At 38.6% G+C, this 26,054-nt stretch overlaps 2 protein-coding genes and 1 non-coding gene across 3 annotated transcripts in view; 2 read left to right on the top strand and 1 right to left on the bottom strand.

Annotated features, from left to right (window-relative positions):
- Positions 1 to 6,424, top strand: part of dcp1a (decapping mRNA 1A) — an 11,552-nt gene extending 5,128 nt beyond the window's left edge. The window contains exons 5-9 of the mRNA XM_015377773.1: positions 832 to 970; positions 2,200 to 2,298; positions 3,220 to 3,771; positions 3,866 to 4,084; positions 5,382 to 6,424. Coding sequence (XP_015233259.1) covers positions 832 to 970; positions 2,200 to 2,298; positions 3,220 to 3,771; positions 3,866 to 4,084; positions 5,382 to 5,462 — 1,090 coding nt within the window. The 3' untranslated portion in view covers positions 5,463 to 6,424. The remainder of the gene's footprint in view (positions 1 to 831; positions 971 to 2,199; positions 2,299 to 3,219; positions 3,772 to 3,865; positions 4,085 to 5,381) is intronic.
- A 4,559-nt stretch (positions 6,425 to 10,983) lies between these two features.
- tkt (transketolase) lies at positions 10,984 to 25,420 on the top strand. Its single transcript, XM_015377745.1, has 14 exons — positions 10,984 to 11,227; positions 12,632 to 12,749; positions 12,949 to 13,062; positions 14,417 to 14,514; positions 16,438 to 16,629; positions 16,894 to 17,012; positions 17,684 to 17,880; positions 17,987 to 18,151; positions 19,566 to 19,722; positions 19,956 to 20,086; positions 20,165 to 20,248; positions 22,514 to 22,607; positions 22,729 to 22,851; positions 24,780 to 25,420. The coding sequence occupies exons 1-14, from the start codon at positions 11,121 to 11,123 to the stop codon at positions 24,965 to 24,967; spliced, it is 1,887 nt and encodes a 628-aa protein (XP_015233231.1). The 5' UTR covers positions 10,984 to 11,120; the 3' UTR covers positions 24,968 to 25,420.
- Positions 21,350 to 21,422, bottom strand: trnak-cuu. Its single transcript has one exon. It is a non-coding gene; the product is annotated as a tRNA-Lys (tRNA).
- Positions 25,421 to 26,054: the final 634 nt, after the last annotated feature.

The following is a 26,054-nucleotide window of genomic DNA, read 5'->3' as shown; positions in this document are numbered from 1 at the left end:
TTTTTTTTGTATATTCTGTATATGTGTATATATATATATATATATATATATATATGTATATATATATATATATATATATATATATGTATATATACACATATGCAGCATTTACAAAAAATAAAGTTAATTTCATAAAACAGAAAAGATGTTATAAACATATCTCAGGATGTGTGAAAGGGAGTAGAAAGAAGCAATAGCTTATCATTACATCAGTTCTTAATTTACTAGTTTAATTATACCCATACGTGCATATGTGACTGTATGCACAGGGAAATTACTCAATCATTTCTAGATCAGAGTTTAATGTGAATGCATGGACCATTCATTCAGTGATCCTAGTGTCGTTGTGTTTCATCTGCCAGGAAAGACACACCTGACCTAAAGGCTATTGGTGGACCAAAGTAATATGTAGCAGCGAGAGCAATGCAGACAGTCCATTGGCCATTTAAACAGCCTGCGACTCCATAAGCAGAGCTCATGCAGTCATTCATACAAGCCCCAACAAAGCTTTGAGTTTATAGAAGATACAGTCATGGGACGCGATTTTTAGCAAGATATTTTCTTTTAAAAACCCTTATCATTGGTCTGATGTTGTAATTACATTTTCAGAGAAGCTGAAATTTGGGTTTTAATTCAACACTAGATAAATTAACATTAAATCAAACTGTATGTATTAAATCTGCGTATGTTTCACACAGTTAATTAAATCTCTGCTAAAGAATAAATTGATAAATAATTTATTAAAAGGTTAATAAAAATTATAAATGAAGTTTTAGTATAATTTTGATCAGACATGCACCTATATAGTCCCTGCTTCATCTTGTTCTCCAGGATTGTGAAGCAAGAAGCGGACCACGCCCTGAGACAGAGTCCAGAGAGGGTAGATCCAGGGAGAACCAATGGAGTGGCAGAACCCAGACCAATCGACATCCTGGAGCTGCTCAGTAAAGCCAAGGAGGAGTACCAGAGGGTGAGGGAGAACTCTTTATCTCACCGTTACTGCGCGTCTTAAGATGATCATATATTTATTGCAAACTCGTGAAGACATACATCTTTACAACAGTAAATGTTGAACAGAGTGTTCCTTTTCACTGAAACAAACACTTAATTTTTCAAAAAGGTGATAGGTCTGACTAAAACGTGTTCCAGTGTTACTTAATAATTAGTCTGGGATTATTTTAGGCATATCCATCCCTGGATTTTTTTTTTTTTACTCATCAAGGTCTGCTTATTAGGCAGACAAAATAGATGTAATGGCTAATGACAACCAGTAGGTGGCAACAGCATCAAAATGACCTCTAAACTGTTTTAAAAGGTTGGGAATCTGTAAAATATAAATAAAAGGATCTCCTATTTCTGTCTTAACAGTCTGATTTTTTTTTTTATGAATCTGATATCAGATACATTAAAATGAATCCATCCACCTGTTTATCATCTATCAATCCCTGCATCTAAGCCCAGTCCTGCTGCTTCAGTCCACCATCCATTCATCTATTGGATCATTAATCCAGCCATCGATGAGTCCGTCTGGCCAACCATTTATGCATTAATTGACATCTGTCATTCAGTCCTAAAAAATAAATATAATCCAGCTCGAAATTTAAAGCCAGACCTGTGGAAATGTATAAAAAATATATCATGACCTTTTTGATTCTGTTAAAAAATTGCAAGCTCAGGAAATCTTTGTTTGGATATAATCAAGTTTAAATAATGTTTTTTCCCGCATAGCTACAACCGCTCTGGACCAACGTTTTTTTTAATCTATCTACAGTTAAACTCTGGTGGTGTGAGAACATATTTTTCCCTAACTTCTCTGACCTACATCTTACATTTATTTGGAACAGAGGTTGGGCATTTTGAGACTGATGTGGAGGAAAATTAAAAAAAGCAGCTTCTTGATTGTGGGTTTTAGCACAGAGTGCATCATTGGCAGTGTACGAAACCAGCTTTGCCTTCATTATGTTAGCTATATTATCATTTATACGATAGATTTTAACACCACCATACAAAAACACTACTGTTTTAAAAATGTTTGACTTAATAAAATGTTCTTATTGGTCTTAAGTTTTTGACAGCAGAAATGGTTTAGCATGTGGACTGGTGGTGCAAACTCACCATAAATCGATTTTGAAACCACTTTTTTTTTTTCCTGAGCTCAAGTTTTCCCATTAATCCTAAACATGTCTCTGTGCTTTGAAGGCCCAGAGTGGAGAAACAGACGCGTCTGCAGAGTCCAACGTAAAAACAAGCATTAGCAAAGCTCCAGAACCTGGACCCAACACACATCCAGCTGAAAAGGTAGCCTTTTATTTGCATTTGGCAAAACCAATATTATTTACCAGTCATAGTTACGTTGTTAACTAAAAGCAGTATTTTTGGAGAGCTTTATGAAAACGTGATTAATTATTGAATGCAATTATTTGAAATAAAGAGTAGAATTAAGTTAAAAAGAGAAAAAAAACTAAAGTCCAACTGATACAAAAAATGATAACATAATTTTACTCTCAATTTCGTAGTTTCATCTTATCTTGATTTGAAAATAAAACAACAGATAGAGATGAGAGGATTTGAACACTGATTCATTTAGGGCAGATATCAAAGCTTCTGAACCTTTTGGTTTGACCCTGATGCCTGAGAGGCTGCAAAAGATTTGGTGAGAAAATAGGTTTAAATATTGAAACCACTCATAGCGCCTTTGATGTGAAAGAGAAGAAGAATCTCACATGAATTCTGGTTCAATTAAATGGTTTCAATCAAACATGCTGAGTTTTGCTGCATGATCCTATTTTGTGTTAAATTTTAATAATTAGTTAAGGATAAAATGTGACTCCATAACCTAATGTGGCGTCCTGGTTATTTATTATCCAGCCATCTATCTTCTCCCGATTATAAAGTGATGTGATATTTCTCCAAGTAAGGCGGTACATGTCTTTTAATTCCATGGCCGTTGCGCTCTCTAAAACTCAGGGTATCTGCTTAATTCGGTTGTAATTCTAAAAGTTTCAGCATAACCTCTGTCTGTGCTGAAATGCGCTGATTAGTGGGGTTTTTATAGCAGCAGTGTAAGCTACACATTTCTTTTTCAAGTCACTATTAAGACTGTTTTTGTCTCGTATATAATTTTTATAATTTTTTTTGTTACCTGAGAAAATGTAAGTTTTATTTGTTTTGTGATTTTTAAGTAAATAAGTAGCTAATATTCCACTTCTCCCCACCCAGAGCTCTCATACCATGGTGAAGCAGATCACTGTTGAGGAGCTCTTTGGTTCTCAGCTCCCTAAAGAATCTTCTGCACAGAACGCCACTTCTTCCAGTGACCTCCCAAACACCTATGTGCAGAAACAATCATATCCCGCTGCTCCTCACCAAAGTCCGCTGCTCGCGCAGCAATTCTCAACCCATGAGGCTGCCTCCAGCCAGCAGCCTCACAGACACGGTTCAATTCCTGCCCCTTACACACTTAATCCCAGTCCTGTCTTCAAATCTGTGGTTCCGATGCCCGACCCACAGCCTCACTGCTCCGTCTCTCCTCTTCTGATGGCTTCAGAGCATCAAAATACCCTCACTTCACCCACAGCATCTTCAGCAGCCTTTCTAGGACAAGACATGGTTAGCCCTCTGAAAGCAGCGGCATCATCTGTGAATTCAGGAATCCACAAACCCATCCTTGCCCCCAGCTTCCTGCCAAGCACTCTGGTTCCTCCTCACAGCTTCCAGGAGCCCAAGAAGGATGTCTTCTCTCAGCCTCCGAGTCTGATCCCACCAATCTCTGTGAGTTCAGCTTTGTTTGCAGTTTGTCTCCAGTAACTAAAGCTATGTTACTTTTGGTTTCTAAACCACCATATTCCTGTTCTTTAATACTCAGGCTATTCCTATGAGCCCTGGTCATGCTGTTCCTGGCTCAGAAACTTCAGTGCTACTGTCGCCTAGTGTTTTCCAACAGACTATTAATAAAACCACCACAGTCCCAGTGATCCCTTCAGCTCCTCCGGATCTATCATCTGCTTCAGGAAGAGCTGCAGACCCTCTGCAGGCCCCCTGCAGTAAAACACAGCTGCAGGAGACTTTGATACACCTCATAAAGGTACAGTTATCCAGGTTGGAGCTAATCTTTAAACTATATTATGTTTCCAGATGAGATTACAATAAATGCCTGTTTATTTTATAGTGCTTACCAAGCTTTTTGGCATCTCTTGTAATGATGTGTAATGATGTTTATTGCAGTAGCCTGATCTGGTGTTGAGAATTTTCTAAAAATTGGCCTTTTAATGGGTATATGTAATCAGCTGGGAACTGTATTTTTATATATATATTTTTAAACTAAATTTTAAATCCAAGTTGTCACAATTATTAATGTCCCTAAAAACCCTTTGGAAGAAAATATGCTTTTTACTTTTCTTGAAGTTTTAATTCAAGAATCCATACATTTTCATTCCTCTGCAAACATGAACCCTACCAGAATGTTACCAGGAACTAGTTGAATAAGACCCGGGGATGTGTGCACATGTACCATGTTTGGAACCGTCTGTGCAGGTGTTCATACGCTCAACTAAACCCTGGTTCTGACTAAACAGTCGTACCAAAACCCATTTTCATAACGGACTTTGGTGCCATTTGCATCTTGTGTGAAAATGGAACTGGTCTCTGACACAGCTGCTGAAAACCTACATCTGTTTTGGACTTGGCAGGCTACCGTAGCAGGCCCATTGCATACTCGTATAAGTTATACCTAATCCACAGCCTGTTGCTTAGCAGCACAGCTGCTAGCATGCCGAGGAAAGCGGAGGGTAACATGTCTTTCTTGTTGCAGCATTTCAGATGCAGCATTGAAATAGAACATGCTGAAACCTGCACTGATAACGCTGCTCTTTACACTTATGGTGATTTTTGCAGCCTCAATAACAAAACCAATATGGTGGATAGAGATGAAACATGCAGGGCTTCTATGATTGTTTTCCTCCACTTCCACGTCAGTTTTCCTATTCCTATCTATCCATTGGGAGCTCTGTTACTAACAGAACATTGTGAAAACCAATCGTACCAAATGGAAAAGCGAGAAAAACAAAGTCTGTTTGTAGTGCAGCCGAATCAGTCAGACCAGAGGACCATCTTGGTGTCAATAGAACCTAAACGTGAGCATTTTTGCAACTCTTTTCTATTAAAAGTACTTTGTTAGAAAATAAAACATTATTTTTTTGTTTCAAGAATTGGGAAGTAATAAAAATGAAAAGTAGGATTTTTCAAAATTTTCATTGTGGAAAATCATTGCATAAAAGTTAGATTTATCTTAACAAAGAGGTACCAAAAATGTTCCTGTTTAAATACGTCATACTTTCTTTACAAATTTCAATCATTCTACTTTTTTTTACTTCCTCCTCCAGAATGACTCAGACTTCCTCAGTGCCATTCATGTCGCCTACCTGCAGAGCGTTTCCAAGGACTTCAGCAACATGAAGCTGTAGTCCCACTTCAAGCAGAAAGCATTTCAGAGCTAAAGCTTCTTTATGGCTGCAGCTGATTGTGGGAGAAAACAGAATGGAGGAGAAAGGTTTGTGACGCTCTGCACGCAAGTTTTCCTCACCGCTGGTTTGTGTGCCGAGGATTATCACGGGAAAGGCTGCACTGGAATCTCCTATTGCCCTGAATGTGTCCGTAAAGAACTGTGAGAAAAACAGATGGGAGAATGTTTCTCTATACTTTCCAAATATGCTGAATCTGGTTTCAACCAATGGCCGCCTTTTTGAAGAAATCCAATGAATTGGTGGACAGGAAGGAACATGGCAAACATTTGGTGGCACTAAATACTTCATGAATTTTGGAGAGATGGACAAAAAGCTGCAGGATTAAGGTCCTTTTATTGTTAAACCATCATCTTTGGGATCCTGTGAAAAACAACACAAAACACTCACGCCTTTAAAAAGAAATACGTTTATTTTTATTTGGGAAACCAGAAGGTGACACAGAAGCTTGTGTATTTTTAGTTAAATATTTTCTAATTTATTTTCAATTTTTGTGGCATTTTAGGGTTTCTTTTCAAGCCTTTTCTGATGAATAACCACTTGGGGCTTAAAACCTAAATCAGTCTGTGAGCTATTTCTTTATGTTACAGGTGGAATATATTAGAAATTTCTAATCACACAAAGCCCCCATATTTGCGTCCATTCTTTCCTCCAAATGTTCCTGTATCCTTTATTTTTCACTCTTAATGTTGCGTCTCCTCCACCAGCTGAGCTCACAGTACTTCATCTCCATGGAGGGACTTGTGCAATACACACCAGCACTGTGGGATACTTTAGGGCGGTACTACAGGAAGAAATTTTTATGAATTTAAATATCTTGTGCAAAATGAAAAAAAAAATCAGGTTGGTGTAAATTCTGGATTCCTGTTTACATTAATCTATTAATAATCAAAATACTTAAAAAAAGAAAAAAAAAGGAAATTAGTTTTCTTCTTTTTTCACTCATTTATCCTCGCTAAACTAGCTGTTAAAGTTTGGATTATAAAATGTAAACTACCTTGGTTTATTGTTTACAGCAAGTTTCAAGGAAAAAAATTTCAGTTGGGTTCTTTATTATTTCTTGCAGTAAGATACTACTGCAGCACATCTACTGCTGAATCCTGCAGAGCCAGCTAAGGCAGGAAAGGGCACATCCAATGTCGAAGGCACAAACAACTTTATTTTGCATATCTGTTTTAATACAGAAAGGATTTCTATACGTCACAACATGGTAGACATGTAGAGGATCCTTACACCTTTCAAACAGGAGCTTTTTGTAGGCTGTATTTACAGAACCCTCAGTGAAACAAGGTATTTTTGTAAACTGTGTGAAAGGCGGTTTTGTTTTTTCTTACTCCCTTTGTTTGCCTTTTTTTTTTTTTTTTTATCTGAAATATTTTTGAATAAATGGAAAATAGATAAACTGCTGCATACAGCACCCTATACATTTATTGGCACCCCTAAGCCTAACTTTAAATAATGAAAAAACTAAATGTATAATTCTTTTTCTTCTTTTACAAAATTACAAGTGCCATTCTTATTATTGACCAACAGTTACTGCAAAACCCATAAGGCTTTTATAATCCTCTACACTTGTATTGATTAGTGTCCTTTTCCTAAGTTAAAAATGGGGTATTAATAAAAACTCAAAAGATACAAACTTCCTTAGAAATCATAAGAATACAAGAAAAAATAACTTTCAAGACAGGAAGATTTGGATTGATCAGACAGGAAGTAGCAAGAAAAGATCTTTCCTCCTAAACCTACCTGAGTTTAAAACTAAAAAGTGAAAAAAAAATTATAGGCAGGATGAGGACTCAAGGGTTTTATCGGTGCTGAACAAATTATATAGACCACAATAAACTGGGGATCAATTGGATTTAAAGCTTACTGTTAGAGAAGAGCAGTTGTTAAATTCCTTACTCTAACAGCAAACATTTTATAAATGGTTGTTTTAGCTGTCTTAACCAATGAATGTGGAGGGTGCTGTAAACCCTGTCTTGGCTGTGACATCATGACTCTAATGTATTAATCTCGTCTTTCTTTTCCTCACGTTCCTGCAGCATCCTCTCTGAGCGATTCAGTGCCGTTTCTTTTTTTGTTTTGATTTCAATGAGGTTCAAAGTTACAGTGTTTAGGATGTGCAGCCTGGAACAAATCACATGTCAATCGATGTTTCCGTTATGAGAATCTTGATCAAATAAGAGCATTTCTCATGCTATTCATTTATGATTGCTTAACAGGAAATTATTGAAATATGAAAAAAAAGCGTATCATATTTAAAATTTTAAGAGTGTTATTTATCTTAAAGGCCAGAGTTATGATTTTTTTTTTTTCTTCTTTACTTCATTGGAAATTGAATATTTTTTTAGGTTTGTCATTGTGCATAAGGTGACTTCATACATATTTTGTGATAATAAAGATCTGAACCCCTACATGTTTATTTCTGCTACTTCTTTGTTTGATTAGAAAAATTATGTAACATTTGGATTATCCAAATTGTCGTTGATTTTTATTAATCCGTTTTATTTTTGCACATGATAAAGCCACCGCCGTTGTTTTTATGAAGGTTTTTTTTTTTTTTTTTTTTTTTGCCAAACAAGGGAAGTTTATTTGTATACATGTATATTTGTAATTTAGTTGCTTTTCGTTGAGTAAAATAGAAGGAAAGTAAAGGCATAATAAAAGCAAGTAAAGATTAAAAAAAAAAGATAAATGTAGTGTAAAACAGTTGGACCATGAACTTTATAAATGACGCACTTCTCAATATTGACCACCAGGGGGCCCCATTCACCATTGTAAATATTCTTAAAGGGATAGTTCGGTATTTTTGACATGAATCTGTATGGCATCCCCATCACCAGTGTCATGCAATCACACTGACTTACCCCTGGCAGCGTCCTGTGAGCAGAGTTCTCGTCCAGTTTTGGTCAAGCCGAAAGTAGTCCGGCAGGTTTGCTAGACCCAGCGAAATAAAACGTTTCTCTTCCCAAAACATTATGTGTTCAAAAGAGCGATATTTTTGCATCCCAAAAACGTTGTAGTGGAAAAAGTCACACGTCGTTATCACTTGGTCCTATTTTCTCTCTGTTCGTATCAGTGCGCGTCGTCATTCAGACAGCGAGCTCAACAACAGCCAGATGCATGTCTCCCTCCGCCTAGCTCCTAGCTGGGCGGAGGGAGACATGCATCTGGCTGTTGTCAGGTTAGTAGGCCCTAGCTGTCTGAATGACGGCGCGCACTGATACGAACAGAGAGAAAATAGGACCAAGTAATAACGACGTGTGACTTTTTCCACTACAACGTTTTTGGGATGCAAAAATATCACTCTTTTGAACACATAATGTTTTGGGAAGAGAAACGTTTTATTTCGCTGGGTCTAGCAAACCTGCCGGACTACTTTCGGCTTGACCAAAACTGGACGAGAACTCTGCTCACAGGACGCTGCCAGGGGTAAGTCAGTGTGATTGCATGACACTGGTGATGGGGATGCCATACAGATTCATGTCAAAAATACCGAACTATCCCTTTAAGTATGAATTATGATCTAATTAGCTTTGATCTTCTGTCATTTTAGTTCTATCATAGATGAACTATGTAGATCTCAGCGTAGTTAGTTGCATCCTATTCTGTATCTGAAGGGTTTATTATTATCTTGGTCCATTTTTTGCAACCATTATGCCTTTTGGCTCTTATGGTCTGCTGTTCTTTAGGTTTAGGAGCATATTTAGGGGATTTTTGAGCAGGAGCAAATTTGTAAGTTAATTGAGGGACATAGGAGGAGAAGCTCACCCACAACAAACTCTCCTTCACGTCTTGCTTTGTCCACTGATGCACAGTCATATTGGTAGAGGAAGGAGCCATCTTCAGACTGGGCTCACTATGTTAGAAGTATGGAAGCCCAAATCCATGAGAACACCCCCACAACATTATCCCCCCTTCACCTAACTTTGCATCACTTCTTCTGAGCTTTGTATTGCAATTCAGAACCAATCTGTCTTATGAAGCTCTCTACCAACTGTTCTTGACCTAATCTGAAAGCCCCATAAGGTTTAGAGTGACTGCCTCTGCAGAAAGTTGGCAAACTCTGTCCCTGATCTGTCGCTTTTTACGTATACAGTTTAGAGTTGCTGTTGTTTCCAGTAGCTTCACAATACATATATCACAAAATGGGTTTCGCATGATGATGGACGGGATATTTAGGAGCAAGAAAATCTCAAGACTGGAGTTTTTGCACAAGATACTATTATATTTGGTGGAATTCCCTTAGCTTCTGAGAGAAACCCATTCTTTTACAAATATTAGTCTGCATACAGCCTCGCTTTATTTAATACACTGGAAAAAATAATGCAACTGCTTTTGGCATTTACTTAATCATATTTAGTTACACCATTGTTTTTATGTTAGTAGGGTAGGACATAAAACAATTTTGTTAAAGTAACTATATATGATTAAGTAAATGACAAAGGTGTAGTTGTCATGGAACCGTAAAAGGACAACCAGCCTAGTTATAATTTATTAAACGTTTGTTAACAGAGAAGAATTGTATCTGAAGATGTATATACAGTATATCTTTATATGTATGTATGTGTGTGTTATTTATTTATTTTTTTGCCTTTTTCATATTTCAGAAAGTACTATATGTATCCAATTTAACTGTTATTTAAACCCTCTTTGAAAAACATTATGCACATAGTTTATTAATATAATGGGGGTGATATGCATGATGTGGACCTATTCATCTCACCCGTTGATCATTGCAGACAGGCATCATGACCCCTCTGAAGTCTGATGAATGGTAAACCAGTGTGAGGGCTGTGCTGACCATCGGGCATACAGGAAACATGCCTGAAGAGTCCATACCCATTTTTTGGGCCAGAGGTCAAATCTGGGTCATGATGTGAACAAAAATGTATCATTAAGTATTTATTATGGAAATAAGATGGAAATACATAAAACATGATACATTTTTTTGTTTTAAATGCTTAACTCTCATTGGTTTTCCCTTCCACTCACTGCTGACTGAGGTGATCAACCTTAGACATTAAAGTGACAGGATTTAGAGAAAATTGGTACCAAATTACACAAACGCAAGAAGTTCTCATGGCCGGCCTGAGAAAAAATAGCAGGCCGGCCACGGGTAACTTTTCTGAATGTTGAACGGAGATCAAATAAGTATGCAGTAACAACTATAGATCAACTCCGGTAAATACTGGTTTCATGATTTATTATTAAAAAAATACAGAAAAATGTTTCTTCTGCATTAATAAGTTATTTTTGTATATTCTCCAGTCTCTTTTCCAGACTTGGCCCCTTTTTTTTTTTAAACCTTATTTATACTTAATATATTTTGTCATTTTATGTTGCAAACCAGTCAATGTGCAGTGCACATAGGTGGGCTGAGCCAAGTTCAGCCTTCCAGATGAGCCATTACCTCCCTCCCTCCCTCTCATGCTGCACAGCTCTGCCTCCTTTTAACCCCTGCCATCGTCCTTTGGGCTCCCATCATCTTCCATATTTCATCATCTTGAGCAGAAGCTTTTAACTCTTTCCCCAGTTTCATCCCAGTTTGTGTGTGCTGCCTCTCCAGCTCTGCTTTTCTTTCTAACTAAATTGGGGCAGATGGAGGACTACCACAAACCGGACCAGCAGACGCTGCAGGCGCTCAGGAACATCGCCAACAGGCTCAGGATCAACTCCATTAAGGCGACAACTGCAGCAGGCAGCGGGTGAGAAAAGAAGAGCTGATCATATAAACAAGTTGTGGAGGATTTTTTTAACGCTTTGTAAATATATATATATATATATATATATATATATATATATATATATATATATATATATATATATATATATATATATATATATATATATCAAGAACGATTTAACGATAAAGAATTTAATTAAGAGATCTCATTTTATTTTCTGCATAAAAAAGTTATTTCTTTCATCCACGCATAATTGTGTCTGTGTGTGTCCTCAGTTTACTAAGAAGATTATTTCCTTTTGGATTTTGATATCAAAAACTTGCCACTTTAAGTTCAATTAACTATTTAATTGAGATTCTGGATATATTTTTCAGAGCACTGAGCCCTGCTGTAGGCAATTTACTGTATGGGATGGACTGGGAGGATTGGTGATGAGCTGCTGCAGGTGCATCAGTGTGGATCTGTTTTTATAAGGGGTTTAAAAGCAGATGCATGATGCTGCACTGAGGCAGCAGCTGTATGCTCACTCTGCAGTTCTGAAGGAAGATGCGCGCTCAGATGGAAATTTGCAAAAATTAATATGAAAAGCATGTCTGGTTTGTGATTTCAAACTAAATGCTGAAGTGAATTCTTTATTCAAACCTCAAAAATATGATAAATTAGATTTTTATATCATTATTTATTCATATTGGGCTGCACAGGGTCTTTCTACATGGAATTTGCATGTTCTCCCTGTGCATGCATGCGCTCTCTCTGGGTACTCCATCTTCTTCCCACAGTTCGAAAACATGACTGTTAAAATAATTAGCATCTTTAAATTGTCTTTAGCTGTGTGTGCATGGTTGTCTCTGCGTTGCTCTTAGGAGTTTAGAAAGAAAGAAAACAAATATATAAAACAATTAAGAAAGACAGAAAGAAAAAAAAAAGACAACATTTAAGCTTGATACATGAAATATAAAAAACAAACCCTTCATTACAATATTAAATGATCCCCTATTTATTTATTTCCCTTTTTAAACACATTTTCCTTTTAATTACAGTAAAGGGTAATAAGTCTCTTAGAGTGTCACTGGGATGCTTTGTAATCGAAACAAACACAAAAAAAAATCTTCCCATTTTGTGTTAAATGATCATAGTTTTGAGATACTTTTGTATTCTGTGCGCTATCATGAAAAACTAGAAGAAACTGGTATCTCACTGCGTGTCCTCTTGTGGACGTTGAGTTTTGGATATTTAGGTAAAATGCATGCTGTGTGTTGCTGCTGCACAGTCTGACAACATCTGTTGTTGAAAGATTATGTTTTCTTTTTTGCTTCACCCTGGCTTACTTTAACGTCCATATCTGTATCTCCAGAAAACAGAAATGCATTTGTCATTTCAAAAGATCCACATGTCTGATTTCTTTAACACCCCTTATTTTTGCAGCCATCCCACATCATGTTGCAGCGTTGCAGAGATCATGTCAGTCCTTTTCTTTCATTCAATGAAATACCGACCTGAAGACCCCAGAAACCCCAATAATGACCGGTTCATCCTCTCCAAGGTAAAACTAGGCTTTGCGCTGGATGCACAATGTTGTGCCGCACTGTTCAGTGTCTGGGGGGAGATAACAAACATCCAGGGCTATGCTTGAATCACCCTTATTTTGTCCTCATTTGACCCTTGTAGCATTAAGTACTGGTTAGAAATAAGTAGTTCAACTGGTGCATTAAGACTCCAACCTCTCTGCTGTGCCTCTTTAGGGTCATGCAGCTCCTGTGCTGTATGCTGTCTGGGCAGAGGTCGGCTACCTGAAGGAGAATGAGCTTCTTAACCTCCGTAAAGTTGACTCCATCCTGGAAGGACACCCTGTGCCAGTAAGGAGCATGCTTAGTCCTGCATGAAGGAAGAATTTTTAGATTTGTATTGCTTTCATCTAGACTGTTTGATAAATTTGACAATTTGTGCAAAGAAAAAAAAAAAGGTTTTTGTTTTGCTTCTGGGAGAAACTGAGAAGCATTCCAACTAAAACTAAATTTGAGGAAAGCTAAACCAGACAAAAAGAAGAAAGCTGTTCTCTTCTTGATTTTGTTTTTCTTCAATTTCTGAGTTTGGCTTTTTCTTGTGAAGAGCTGCTGTAACGTCTGAATCCTGCAAAGACATCAACATGCAGATATGTTAAAAAAATATTTGTCCTGCAATTTGTTTTTACTTATTTGACACAACTAAATGTTTCAAGCATTTAAAAAGCTTAAAATATCAGAAAATTATTTCCAGAATAAAAGCAAAATCAAGCTCTGGATAAAATATTATCTGCCCCGTAAAAGATAACATCCGTTAAAACGTCTCAAACACAATGACTCATATTAAGCATTGTCGATGTCTGGCAATAATTCTTTTACATCCCAGAGAATTAAACTTTGAGGAAATTGACTGTTTATTCAATTTCTTTGCCACGAAACATCATTAGATTTAATGACTAGGACACTTTCCTGCTGTGTAAGCTAAATAAGCTGCAGTTTACTCTCTCGAACTAAAGGTTTTCTGATAGAGGAGAATTTATGGACTGATTGATTACAGGAAGCAGTTTTGCTCCTGAAGCAGCAAAGCAGCTGCTGACCATCACATTACTATGTCTGCCTGATTGTGTGATGGCTAAGATCATGTGGTTTCAACCTTTCTTATTGTTAAATCATTAACACTGACTATAGCGAATGAGACCTAAAGGGCTTTCGATGTCTTAAGTTTTTTTTGTTTTGTTTTATTTTTTTTTTACCAAAAGCTGTGGTTAATTGTTTTTACAAGGGAAGTAGGTTTGGACAGCCTCCAATAATTACAGCTTTTTGGAAGTCATCATGTTTGACTTACATTAGGATGTTTTTCTAAAACATGTTAATGTGACATGGCAGCAAAAATCTCTAAGGTAACAAATCCTTTTCACTACTGCGTATATTTCGACTGGTAAACAGTTGCAGAAAGAATCACATTAACAAAGCTTCTTCTGTGTGGCACGCACCATTGTTCTCTGGTGCAGACATGACCAACACTTTACATCAAACCCAGACACCACAACACTTGCACCCGTCTAAAGCATAGATTAGAGATGTGTTGCATGTTTTTCTCCAACTGTGAAATGACAAAGCAAACCATCCCATGTATGTCACACTGAGCTCAGATTTTGCAGTCTAAGGTGTATAAAATGCATGTTTCTCTTGCTGTTTTTGCCAACAGAAGCAGCAGTTTGTGGACGTAGCCACTGGATCTCTGGGCCAGGGGCTGGGAGCTGCCTGTGGAATGGCTTACACTGGAAAATACTTTGACAAGGCCAGGTAACATCTGCAGAAACATGATGCTCACTGACACTTTGAGTCTGTGACATTTAGACACCAATTAGACCTACCAGAAAAGAGCTTTCATCTGGTTCATCTTTATATCCTAAACTAAAATAGATAGAATATAATAACACCTGATTTCTAAATCAATTCAAAATTCTCAGTTGATTTATGGCCTATTCAAATATAGATAGCCTTCCTTTGCTCTCTATCTAACAAGCCCACAGTGCCGTTTATTTAAACACTTACTCAGCTGCGTGGTAAATGGTTTGGATCGCTCCACCTGTCTGTCCTTTGTTCCGTTGCAATCTAGAAAAACCCACGTGGATTTTTCAGCAACAATAGACTGGCATCGCTTTATAGCCTGTAAAAGGACACAAACACAACATTCACACTATCAGCGTGGATAAGATTCCAAACTGCTGAAATGTCAGTTTTAGAAACAGACTCAAACATTTTACTCTTTAGGGAGATTTTCTAAAAAACAGGTTGTTCTCCTGCACACAACAGAGATGGAAACGGCCGTTAAAGGAATGCGTATTCGCAGCCCGATCCCCTGCTTTCTGTCTGCACTCAATTGTTTCTGCTCTAATAATCAGACACTCAAAAACATGGTTACTCCATCATCGCTCTGCCTCATGTGTCGCATGTCCTCTAAAAAAAACAATAAAAGCCCATACTGCAATGCCAACTACACTCAGATATGCAGATTAGGTTTTACCCTCTTTGGTCTTGTGTTTATACTTCATATAGACCTCCTGAGCAGCACATCTTTCAACCCCCACAGACCCAGGTGTTAAACTGTTATAGAACCTAGAGGGTTTTTGTTTGAGTGGAGCAGCAATCTTTAATAAAGAACCCCAGCAGCTGTAAGGTGGATGCTTGTTAAAATACAAAACATGGATGAATTGAGGCATAGGAATACGGAAACCAAACTCAGAATAATAGTATTATTTGTTTCTACTTTGATGCTCTGAACATATAGACAAAAAAATTTCAGTTCCTTCTTATCTAGCTTCACTTTTCTTAGTAAATCTTGAAGATAATGCCGAATGCAAAGTATTTATTCCATGTAATCATTTGGTCAGCATACATCCTAAAACCTGAATGGGATTCATTGGGATTTTACTGGATTAATAGATTTTTATAAGGTGGAGCATGACTGAAAGTATAGAATGAGCGTGTTCTGTAATATGTGTTTTGAAGGACTCTTTTAGAAACTGGTCTGCAAAAAAAAAAAAAAAAGGTTTTATTTTGTTCTTCTTTCCCAAAAATCCTGCATGACAACTATTAGGGTTTGTTTTCTCTGTTCAGAAATAAACTAATAAACAATTCTTTGCCCTTTTGTGTGTATTCAGTAAGTATATAATACAATAAAGTTTTTGGATGTCTAGGATCTATATGTTGGCAAAGTACTGACTCACTAAAACCTTCATTCTTCACCTCCTTTTTAGTTTAGACAGGATATAATGATTATAACGAAAAATGTCAGAAACATCGCTGACTAAGTTTAGGTTATCTGCTAGAAGAACTTTCACCTCGTCTTATTCTCAGCTCACACACCTCATGAGTGCATTGTTTTTCTTCCATAATCTGCATTTTTAGTTAATGCATTAGTCTAAAAGAAATATGCTTTATAACAACATTAAACACTGCATTTAGACTTCAGTTAACCAGAAGCTGAGCTTTGACGCTGTGCCACATGGGATTTCTCATGCATGGAGCGTGTGCTGTAAAGCTGCATGTCTTGGCCAGTTTTTAAACATCAAAGTATCCATCTGACTGGAAATCTGTTGGAGGATTTTATGTCACAAAGGCAGCCACTGGGGCAGGATGGTTGAGTGATGAAAAGAGGGTGATTAGAGGATTTTTTTTAAGTCTGGATGTATTTCTATTTACAAAATCTCTCCCTGTTCGCAGCTATCGGGTGTTCTGTCTGCTGGGTGATGGGGAGGTGTCAGAGGGTGCGGTGTGGGAGGCCATGGCTTTCGCCTCCTACTATCAGCTGGACAACCTGGTGGCCATATTGGACATTAACCGCCTGGGCCAGAGTGACCCTGCCCCATTGCAGCACCATGTGGAGAAGTATCAGCGACGCTGTGAAGCCTTTGGGTGAGCTGTGGGAGAAGTGCTTGGGCTGTATCGTTTGACTGTAACTAAGAGCAACTGGGGCTGAACAATATTATATGGTTAAATTTCTGCAGAAACATTTCAGCTAAAAACTATTAAAATACAACTTAACATTCTAGTGGATAGAAAAAAGCATTTAAGATTTAAAGGTGGCCATGTCAACAGGCCCTATGGAAACATATACTATAGAAAACATTTTCCTTTATTCTCCAGCATAATTGGTAACTTCGTTTTCTGTTTGTCCAGATGGCATTCAATTATCGTGGATGGTCACAGTGTGGAGGAGCTGTGCAAGGTGCTGAGTCAACCCCGCCACCAGCCTCTCGCCATCATAGCCAAGACCATCAAGGGCAAGGGCATCCCAGGTACAACAACCAGGAGGAGGCTACAACGTCAGTCACACGTTTCTGAAATCATTTAGTGACATTTTAGATGATTAAAAAACAAAACAAAACAAAAAACCTGGTTAAGGCGGTGAAAACTGACTCTGATGGGGTTGGACCTGCCAGCAGTGGCCTGAGCCTCCAAATGGCCATAAGCCAGGCAGCTCTGTCCAGCTTAAGCTGCTGCAGCTCAATAATCCTTCAGAATGTGTAAGATACACTCCCAGGAGCCGCCCTTTGTGCTCATGTTATGATAAGAAGGTCAAAACTGCTCAGCCACATGTGATTGAAAGAGACAGCAACCAAGAGACTGTTGTTTTAACAGTGCGTTCTGCACTTAGGGGCTTTATGTCTCTGCTAAGAAAGCCAAAAGTCTCTTGACCCCTTTTTTTAACCCCTAATGTTTAAAAAAAACCTGTTGGGCCTTTGTGAGGTGGAAAATTGTTATGATTTGCACATCTGGGCAGGCTTATTCCTGTCTGCACAGGGATGATTGTAAAGATGATAAGTTTATACTAAAGTTTAGAGGGAGTTGTGTTTACAGAGTATTGTATGCTTAGAACCAGCAGTGTACACGGGATCCCTTAAAGCGTGCAGGCTAACTCTTGAGGACAGTTCTTTATATTAGATCACTGTGTTTATGTGTCTGTCAGCGGCTGAGGATAAGATGGGCTGGCATGGAAAGCCTCTACCCAAAGACATGTCAGAGAGCGTGATCCGAGACCTGCAGAGCCGCATCATCAGCTGCAACAAGCGCCTCTATCCTGCTCTGCCCAACGAGGACACATCACCCGTCAGCCTCCGCAACATCCGCATGCCTAGTGCACCCAACTACAAACCTGGAGACAAGGTGAGGTCAAACATGTGACACTTTGGCTAGTAATGCAGCAACTGATGACATTATTAGGTTCTCTGTTTATCTGAGGTGTTATGGACTGGTTTGTGTGTGTAACCAGATTGCTACAAGAAAGGCTTACGGCGTGGCTCTGGCCAAACTTGGACGTTACAATGAACGCGTGGTCGTCCTTGATGGGGACACTAAAAACTCCACCTTCTCTGAGCTCTTCAAGAACGAGCATCCCAACCGCTACGTGGAGTGCTACATTGCAGAGCAGAACATGGTAGGACTTAGGATGCGCTTATAGCATCTAGGGAGCTGGGAGGTAGGAGGAGAAAGGAGAAGCATGAAGAAGAGGGAAAGGAAATGTTGATGCCGTCAGTAAAATTTGGTCAATATTGTACATGTTCTAGGTTCAGACTGATATAATTATGAAGCCTGATTGTTAGCATTTAAATAATAGAATGTTTGTTTGTTTGTTTTGGTCAAGAATACTAATAAAAAAGCTTTTCTGTTAGAATATTAACCTTTTTTTAGGTGTTTTTTTTTCTTTGCTGAATTTCAGTCAGATTATTTTAAATTAAAAAAACTAAGTTAAAAAACTGTCATTTTTTCCCGCTATTCAGTAGATAGATCAAATAAAGAGTATTATGTTGGTTTAAGACTTGCGCGGTTCTAATAATTGTAAATGCTGATTATGAATTAACGCCACACGCCTCAGTGTCAGTTAATGGGATTAATTTGACAGATTAACAAAAAGTAGTATGAAAAAAATGTGAAGAGGTGAAAGAAAACATGAATTTTAACATGTTGAACTGATTATACCTGAAAAGTGTGGCATGCATTCCCCTTTAAACTTTGGCACACCTAAATACAATGTGCAAAGATATAGCTTCAAATGTCAGCCCACCTCTATGGCTAATGTATTCATAGACTGATCGCATCTTTTTAGCAAAGAGCTCAGATCCATTTTTGGTTTTGTTTTTTAAAATATTAGAGAATATCATCATGAAACATAAAAGCAAAGGCGGACAGGTCAGGATGTGGAGAAGTTTAAAGCAGTTCTAGGTTCTAAAACAATATACCATGCTTTTAACATAACATGGAGCACATACATCATCCAAAAATGATTGGAGTACAAGCTGAACTGAAATGCTGAGCAACTATAACATTAAGGTTATAATCAGTACAGCAGGACAGTTCATATTCAAACGTTTCATATATCTGACCTTTAATTGAAGAGTGAAACTGAAAGAAACCCTTTAGTGTTTTCAGTTTGCCATGGAGACAAACAAGCATGTGGAAGAAGATGCTGTGGCCTGATGAGAATGAAATGTAAACCTAAAATGCAAAACGCTTTATGTGAAGAAGTAAACATCATGATGTCTAATATGAAATAAAGCCCCATGTTTTCCATTGGAAAGGAAGCTGGTCAGGATTATTATTTGTAATCATAAGGCCAGAGATACAGTGGTTAGAATGGACCAGTTGGTCCAGACTGCCTTGTGTAGGGGCATAGAGTAATACTCTTAAGGACCTGCAGCTGTAACTTTTGTTTTTTAAATGAGAGATGACTAACATACCCTTCCTTCCAATTCACTGTTCTGCATTTCTGGACATTTCTCTATTGTATAATATCCCAATAATCCCCTGAGTACAGTAACATCCCTTGCATCTCTCCTTCCTCCCTCATCCAGGTGAGCGTGGCGATCGGCTGTGCTGTCCGGGACCGTAATGTGGTGTTCGCCAGCACTTTCGCCACATTCCTCAGCCGAGCCTACGACCAGCTCCGAATGGCCGCCATCTCTGAAAGTAACATCAACCTCTGTGGCTCCCACTGTGGCGTTTCCATCGGTCAGTTCTACTGAGCTTTCTTTTAGTTTCTTTATTACGTCTAACAAAACCTTCGGCATATAGTCAGTACACTGGATGCAGCTGATAGCAGGTATTTTATTGGGATTCTTAAACATAAAGTGGATGGAGAATCTGTGGTTTTAAAGATTGTCTCTCTTCTTCATTACCTTGTCAGTCTCAAATTGCGCCAGTTCTTGTGACTTTTTTGTCTTGTTGCTGGAATGATTTATTAGGTGAAGATGGACCCTCTCAGATGGGCCTGGAGGACCTGGCCATGTTTAGAGCCATTCCCACCTCAACCATCTTCTACCCCAGCGATGGGGTGTCCACAGAGAAGGCAGTGGAGATTGCAGCGATGACAAAGGTAGTCAAATATACATTTCCATGAATATTGGGATTTAAAAAATGATCTCCCATGACGGTTCTTTGTGGTTTGTTTCAGGGTTTGTGTTTCATCCGAACAAGTCGCCCAGAAAACAACATAATTTATAATTCCAATGAGGACTTCCATGTTGGTCAGGCTAAGGTCTGTAGCAGGGCTTCCTTAACTCCATTTCTTCTTAAATCAGCTCCATTTCAATTTTAATTTTAACTTTGTCTCCATGCAGTTTAAAATGGATATTTACATAATTGTTTAAAAAAACAAAAGTAAAGCCGTTTATAATCTTGCACTAAACCTGGCTAAATGTGCCTTGTTTTAGCTACATTATTAATGCCAATTTCACTTTTATTTTTAACAAATGCCAGAAAGAACAGATGTACTTATTTACATAATTATTATAACACATCCACAAATAATCTAAGTAATACGGAATAAATGAAAGCCCAGACTTGATCATTGGTAAAGCAGCCAGATGCCTGAGGCTGACTCATTCATACATTGAAACAAATACATGCCTGAATAAACGTTATGGGAACGTCCAGCTATCATAGCTGTTAGAACATAGACAGGATCTGCTTACAGATCAATACCATTTGGTGTAAATAGTGGATAGACAAAAGACGTAAAGATACAAGCCAAAGCTTGTTACAGAGCCTTAACATCCACATTGAAACCACTTCTACATTGATATGAGCTGAAAAGCCACTCAGAGACGAAGATGAAACATTAACAATGAAGATTACAGTTTGCAAATAGCTTTAGGGACAAGGAGCTTTATTTTTTAGATCTGGACGAAATTTAAATGTTGTATCAAATTAATTATATTTTTGTAAGATCATCTGTTGAAGCTGAGAAGGTGAGTAAAGGAACCTGCAACACCTCATCCAGTACAATCTGTTTAAACAGGTGATTATTCTTATTACTACGTATATACTATATACACTATTATTATACTTCATTATACTTTTAGAGTTCCCTCAATGAATAGGGGATCAGGGGATCAACTCCTTAATGATGAAAAATATTTATTGTTTTGAATCAGCCATCACAAAGCAATAATAGAATTCAACTTTATTGTCATTCCACTGTCGCAAGTTCAGAGCAACGGAATTAATTCTCTGCATTAAACCCTCCCCGTTGGTGAGCAGTGCGATGCCATTGTGTGGCTCCCAGGGAGCCAGACTGGCAGTGGGGGATCGAACTCAGAACCTAATCATTAGACCACCACTCCCCCAAAATTGTATCCGCCCAACGTGGGGCTCGAACCCACGACCCTGAGATTAAGAGTCTCATGCTCTACCGACTGAGCTAGCCGGGCAGTGATATCATCTGTTTGAGCCTTTGACAACCTATTGTCCAATGTTCAAGGCCACTATAGTTGGATTCTTATAAAGGAAACCCAGATTGTATCTACTGGAAAGAAATGATCTTCTAGTGCAGGCATCCCCAAACTCGGTCCTCAAGGCCCCCTGTCCTGCAGGTTTTAGAGGTTTCTCTGCCTCAGCACAGCTGGTTATAATGATTGCAGTAGACCAAAAGCCTGTTAATCAGCTGTGCTGGAGCAAGGAAACGTCTAAAACCTGCAGGACAGCGGGCCTTGAGGACCGCGTTTGGGGATGCCTGTTCTACTGGATTGAGACCTTTCATCTCTGTTGATGTTCTGCATTGAAATCATGTCGCCACCAGTCACACTAGAAGAGATATCTGGCCTGTGTGCATGAAAGCTGATCAAAGGGTAGCAACCTGAGCTAACGAAGATAAATGCAATATTTTCCGTACTATAGTGCGCATCTCACTATAAGCAATAATTATAGGCAATAAGCCGCTGATATCTACTAAACGGTCTCCCACCAAACCTGTAGGGGTTTGGTGCCTTTAGCTCTGTCTGCCAAAGGCATGTTTTACAGTTTCTATACTCCAGTAAAAGATGAATTGATTAGTAAATTAGTTGACCTTTATTTCAATAATTAATCAAGATTGTCTGATTAAATGTTTCAGCCCTAGTTGGCTCTTTGTTTCAGCTCTGCAGGAGTTGAGCCTAGCAGTCTCTTTATTGGTTCAGCAGCTTTAATGTGGCAAATAAATGTCAAAATGTGTGAATTGGAGACCTTTGTTCTCCGTCATGGCTCCGTCTCCTGTTGTTAGCATTTCTTGTGCTAAATGAAAATGAGCCCCCTATTCCCATTTCCAACTTTGACTTCCCCCTCCGGCGATTAGGAAAATACACAGAAAAGCAACATCTTCTTATAACTGCATGGTTTAAACCGTGGGGGGGGGGAAAGTAGTGGCTTATAGTCTGGAAAATACGGTATGTAGAATTCTCCAATGCAAATAAAATCCGTCTTTTGCACATTATGCTCCCCTGGATTGACCTGAGCTGTGGACTCAGATATTTTTCCTTGCATTCAGGTTGTGTATAAAACCAATGACGACCATGTGACCGTGGTTGGAGCAGGAGTCACCCTCCATGAGGCTTTGGCTGCAGCAGAAATGCTGAAAAAAGGTTGGAGGTTACAGAGGGAAAAACAGACAGAAACATGGGAAAAGATGCAGAAAAAACACAACACATGTAGAGTAATAGATGATTTTATGTACAGATCATGTTTCTTCTCCCTCCTTATTAGAGAGAATCAACATTCGTGTGATTGACCTGTTCACCATCAAACCCCTGGACTCCAAAACGATCATCGACAGCGCAAGGGCCACCAGAGGACGCATCGTCACAGTGGAAGACCACTACTATGAAGGTGAAAAATGACAAACCTGCTTTACCAAATAAAATTTCATACATTCTTGGTAGATGAACATTTCTTAAACAAATAATAAACATGAGCATTACCACTTTTAAACCTGAAACTTTGGTCAAATCTTAATCAACTTTCATATAAAGATCAAAAGCCCTTGTATCAAATTTGGGAATAAAATTATTTGCTTAATTTAGTTGAATATTTGGTCACATTAGTCTTTCATTGGATGTCAATTTCTGACATCTGTGCTCCAGAAAGAGTTGAACTATAACGTTTTGTTATAGTTATATAGTTATAGATAGAAAATAGTAAATCAATCTGCAGTTCATATATTTTTTTATTTTATGACCACCCTGTGAAATTTCAAACAATTTATATTCTTAGATCCTTTTGATGATTCTACAGGAAGAAAACTGCATGTGCATGGTTTGTGTAAACAGCTTATTCTGAAGGAACAGGGCTGTCAGAGTTTCTTAATTTCAACTCTGGCCTTTGGGCTCAAGCTGAGCCAGATACAGCTGAGGTCTGATAGACAGAAGCTTCTTAAAACCGATTTCAATCTCCCTTTGTCTTTGCTGCTCCACATGTTGTTAGTATTCTTGATTAAGCTGCTGTTTCTGTCATTTTATTGATCTTTTTTGTTGTTTTTCAGCCTGTTAATGATTCGCAGGCACAGTTTTACAAACTAACACACAAATATTGTTTATTGGAAAATAAATAATATTGATGTACTTTAATTAGATTTTTTTCCCCAGAAATATGGTTTCTTGTTTCTACTGCACATCTAACAAATTTTTGACAAGCCTAGTTCAATCTGAAAAACTCACACGAATAGAAAAAGACAATTAGAAGAATTGTATTGATACAATTACTTTAGTCTTTGGCGCTCAGACCGCAGCAGGAAACATTAGCACTGAAGTTTGAGTGATATGCCTGAACAGGAGCAAAGAATAGGGCTGTTTCCCCCAGGCCTGAAACAGGTGGTGGAGTGGAGATAGATGAAGTTGGTCAGTCTGTAGACTGCTGGTTAGCGAGACGGAGTGTTTGAGCTGTATGGAGCAATCCGGTGGACTGGGTGAGCTGATACTAGAGCTTCACTCAGGGACCTGGAAGATGGAAGTCGAGCTCTGATAACACAGGTTGCATGAACCTGTCCATGATGAGCAAGCATGAAGCGAAAGTGGAGAGAAAAAAAAACTCCCCGTTGGGAAGAAACCTCTGGCAGAACCAGGCTCAACATGGCGGTCTGCTGCCAGACCGGTTGAGATGAGACGCAGTTAAGAGTCCGGGAGGAATGACACTGATGAAACTTCAGCTAGAATGGTGGAGGAGGGGATGGAGGTGGGTTGAATCATGGTCATCTGAATCAAAGTCAGACATTTTTAAATTAACCCTGGATGTAGATTGGGCTTTCATGGAGATGTGGATCAAAACTGATTAGCTTGTGTCATAGGCGGATGAGGATAAGGAATCAGTTTATTCAGGTGAACTTCCACCTAGGCTCCATTTAGAGTGGATGGGCAGTTGCTAAGATAATAATTTTTAAGTCTTGCAGCAGTTCATCAAATATATTTTGGTCTGAATTTGGTTGACTTAAACCCTCTAAAGTTTTTCTGGCTGTGTTTTTAGTTTTGTCTTATCTTTAAAGGAGAATCTCTGTTCTGGCTTTAAGACGTTTGGTTCTTCTAACAGTTTTATTTCAGGATTGCTCTTTATTTACTTCATCTCTGACCCGCTTCCCACTCCTTGCTGAAGAAGCATCATTCTTTGCCATGGAAACTAATGCTCTCAGTGTGATGCTTTAGATTTCCAGCACAGAGTGTTGGATTGAGTTCAGAAGTATTTGTGGAAAACTGGGACACAACAAAAGGTGATCTAGTCAGAAATTGTCACTAAAATATCTGTTGGCTCTGCTCTGTATTCCACAGGTGGGCTTGGTGAAGCCGTGTGCTCAGCAGTAGTGAATGAACCAGGATTCACCGTTCACCGCCTGGCGGTTTCCCAGGTGCCCCGTAGCGGCAAACCCCACGAGCTGCTGAAGATCTTTGGCATTGACCGCAACGCCATCGCCCAGGCGGTGCATAAGATGCTCAGCAGCTCTGCTAACGCCAAGTGAGGGCCACTCCAGAAGAGGCAGGAGCAACATGGTAACTGACACTTTTTAAACTTGTGATCACCATGGAAACAACAATTAAGCCCACACAGAAGGAAGAGAGGCCTGTAGGGCTCTATCACAATCTCCTAAGAGCAAGCAAATAATTTCAGTCATAGTAATGAGGTCCTGCTGCAGATTTTGACCCCATCAGGGTCCCTCACAGATATTCACTCCTTCAACCTGTAGTCTTCTCTGCAGTGAACTTGCTGGTGCTGTTGTTTGAGTAAACCTGGTTTGGAGTCCTGTATTTTTATATTTTTCTGTCTCACACCTGAGACTCTGAGGGTTTTCCATCTGGTCTCAACATGTAGCTCTCGCTCCACAGCAGGATGAGAGAAACCTCTGGCTTGGTCTGTTTGAGCACCGACTGTTTTTAACTCTTTTGACTTTCATTTGAACCACTTCACACAAATAAAGGGATTGTTTCTTCACACTCCCCCTGTCTGGTGTTGTTCTTTTTTAAGCAGAGAGAGATGGTGACGGGAAAGGAGGGATTTGTAAGGACGGAATAAAAGTGTTAGCACCTGTAGGTTTAGGTCTAATTGACAGAATCAGGGCATAATTAATTTATAGTATCAACTTTTTTGTGTGTGTTTTTTGCTAATCAAAGTATGCAAAACAGTGGTTTGTTTTTCGTTCAAGTGCTGTTGCTTGAATACCCCTGTTTTTTGTTTTTGCAGAGCAGAGCTTAATAAGCATGCAGTTTATGTGTATTCAGGTCCTGTCAGTCAATACTTTGTCTCTTTTAGATTCACGCATTCAGAGACAGAAAGTTGATGTCATTTATCTTAGTCTTATGCTTAGTCTTTCAAGCTCAGTCGGATTAAATAGGAGGAGTTGTTAAATATAAGAAGTCTCCAGTTTTCCCCAGATTAGGAATACAGTTCAGATTAGGATATAAAGAGGTACGGATTAAAATAAATACAATGTTATCTAAATAATTACAGGTTAGGTTTAGCTGTTTTATGTTGTCCTGCTGGAAGAGAACCTCCTGCTCCAGCCTCAAATCTTTGGCAGCCGGGTGTTCTTCTAGTGTATATAACCACCT

This window comes from Cyprinodon variegatus, unplaced genomic scaffold (genome assembly GCF_000732505.1).
Source record: "Cyprinodon variegatus isolate N-32 unplaced genomic scaffold, C_variegatus-1.0 Scaffold158, whole genome shotgun sequence".
NCBI lineage: Eukaryota > Metazoa > Chordata > Actinopteri > Cyprinodontiformes > Cyprinodontidae > Cyprinodon > Cyprinodon variegatus.
This window is presented reverse-complemented; position numbering and strand designations above follow the sequence as displayed.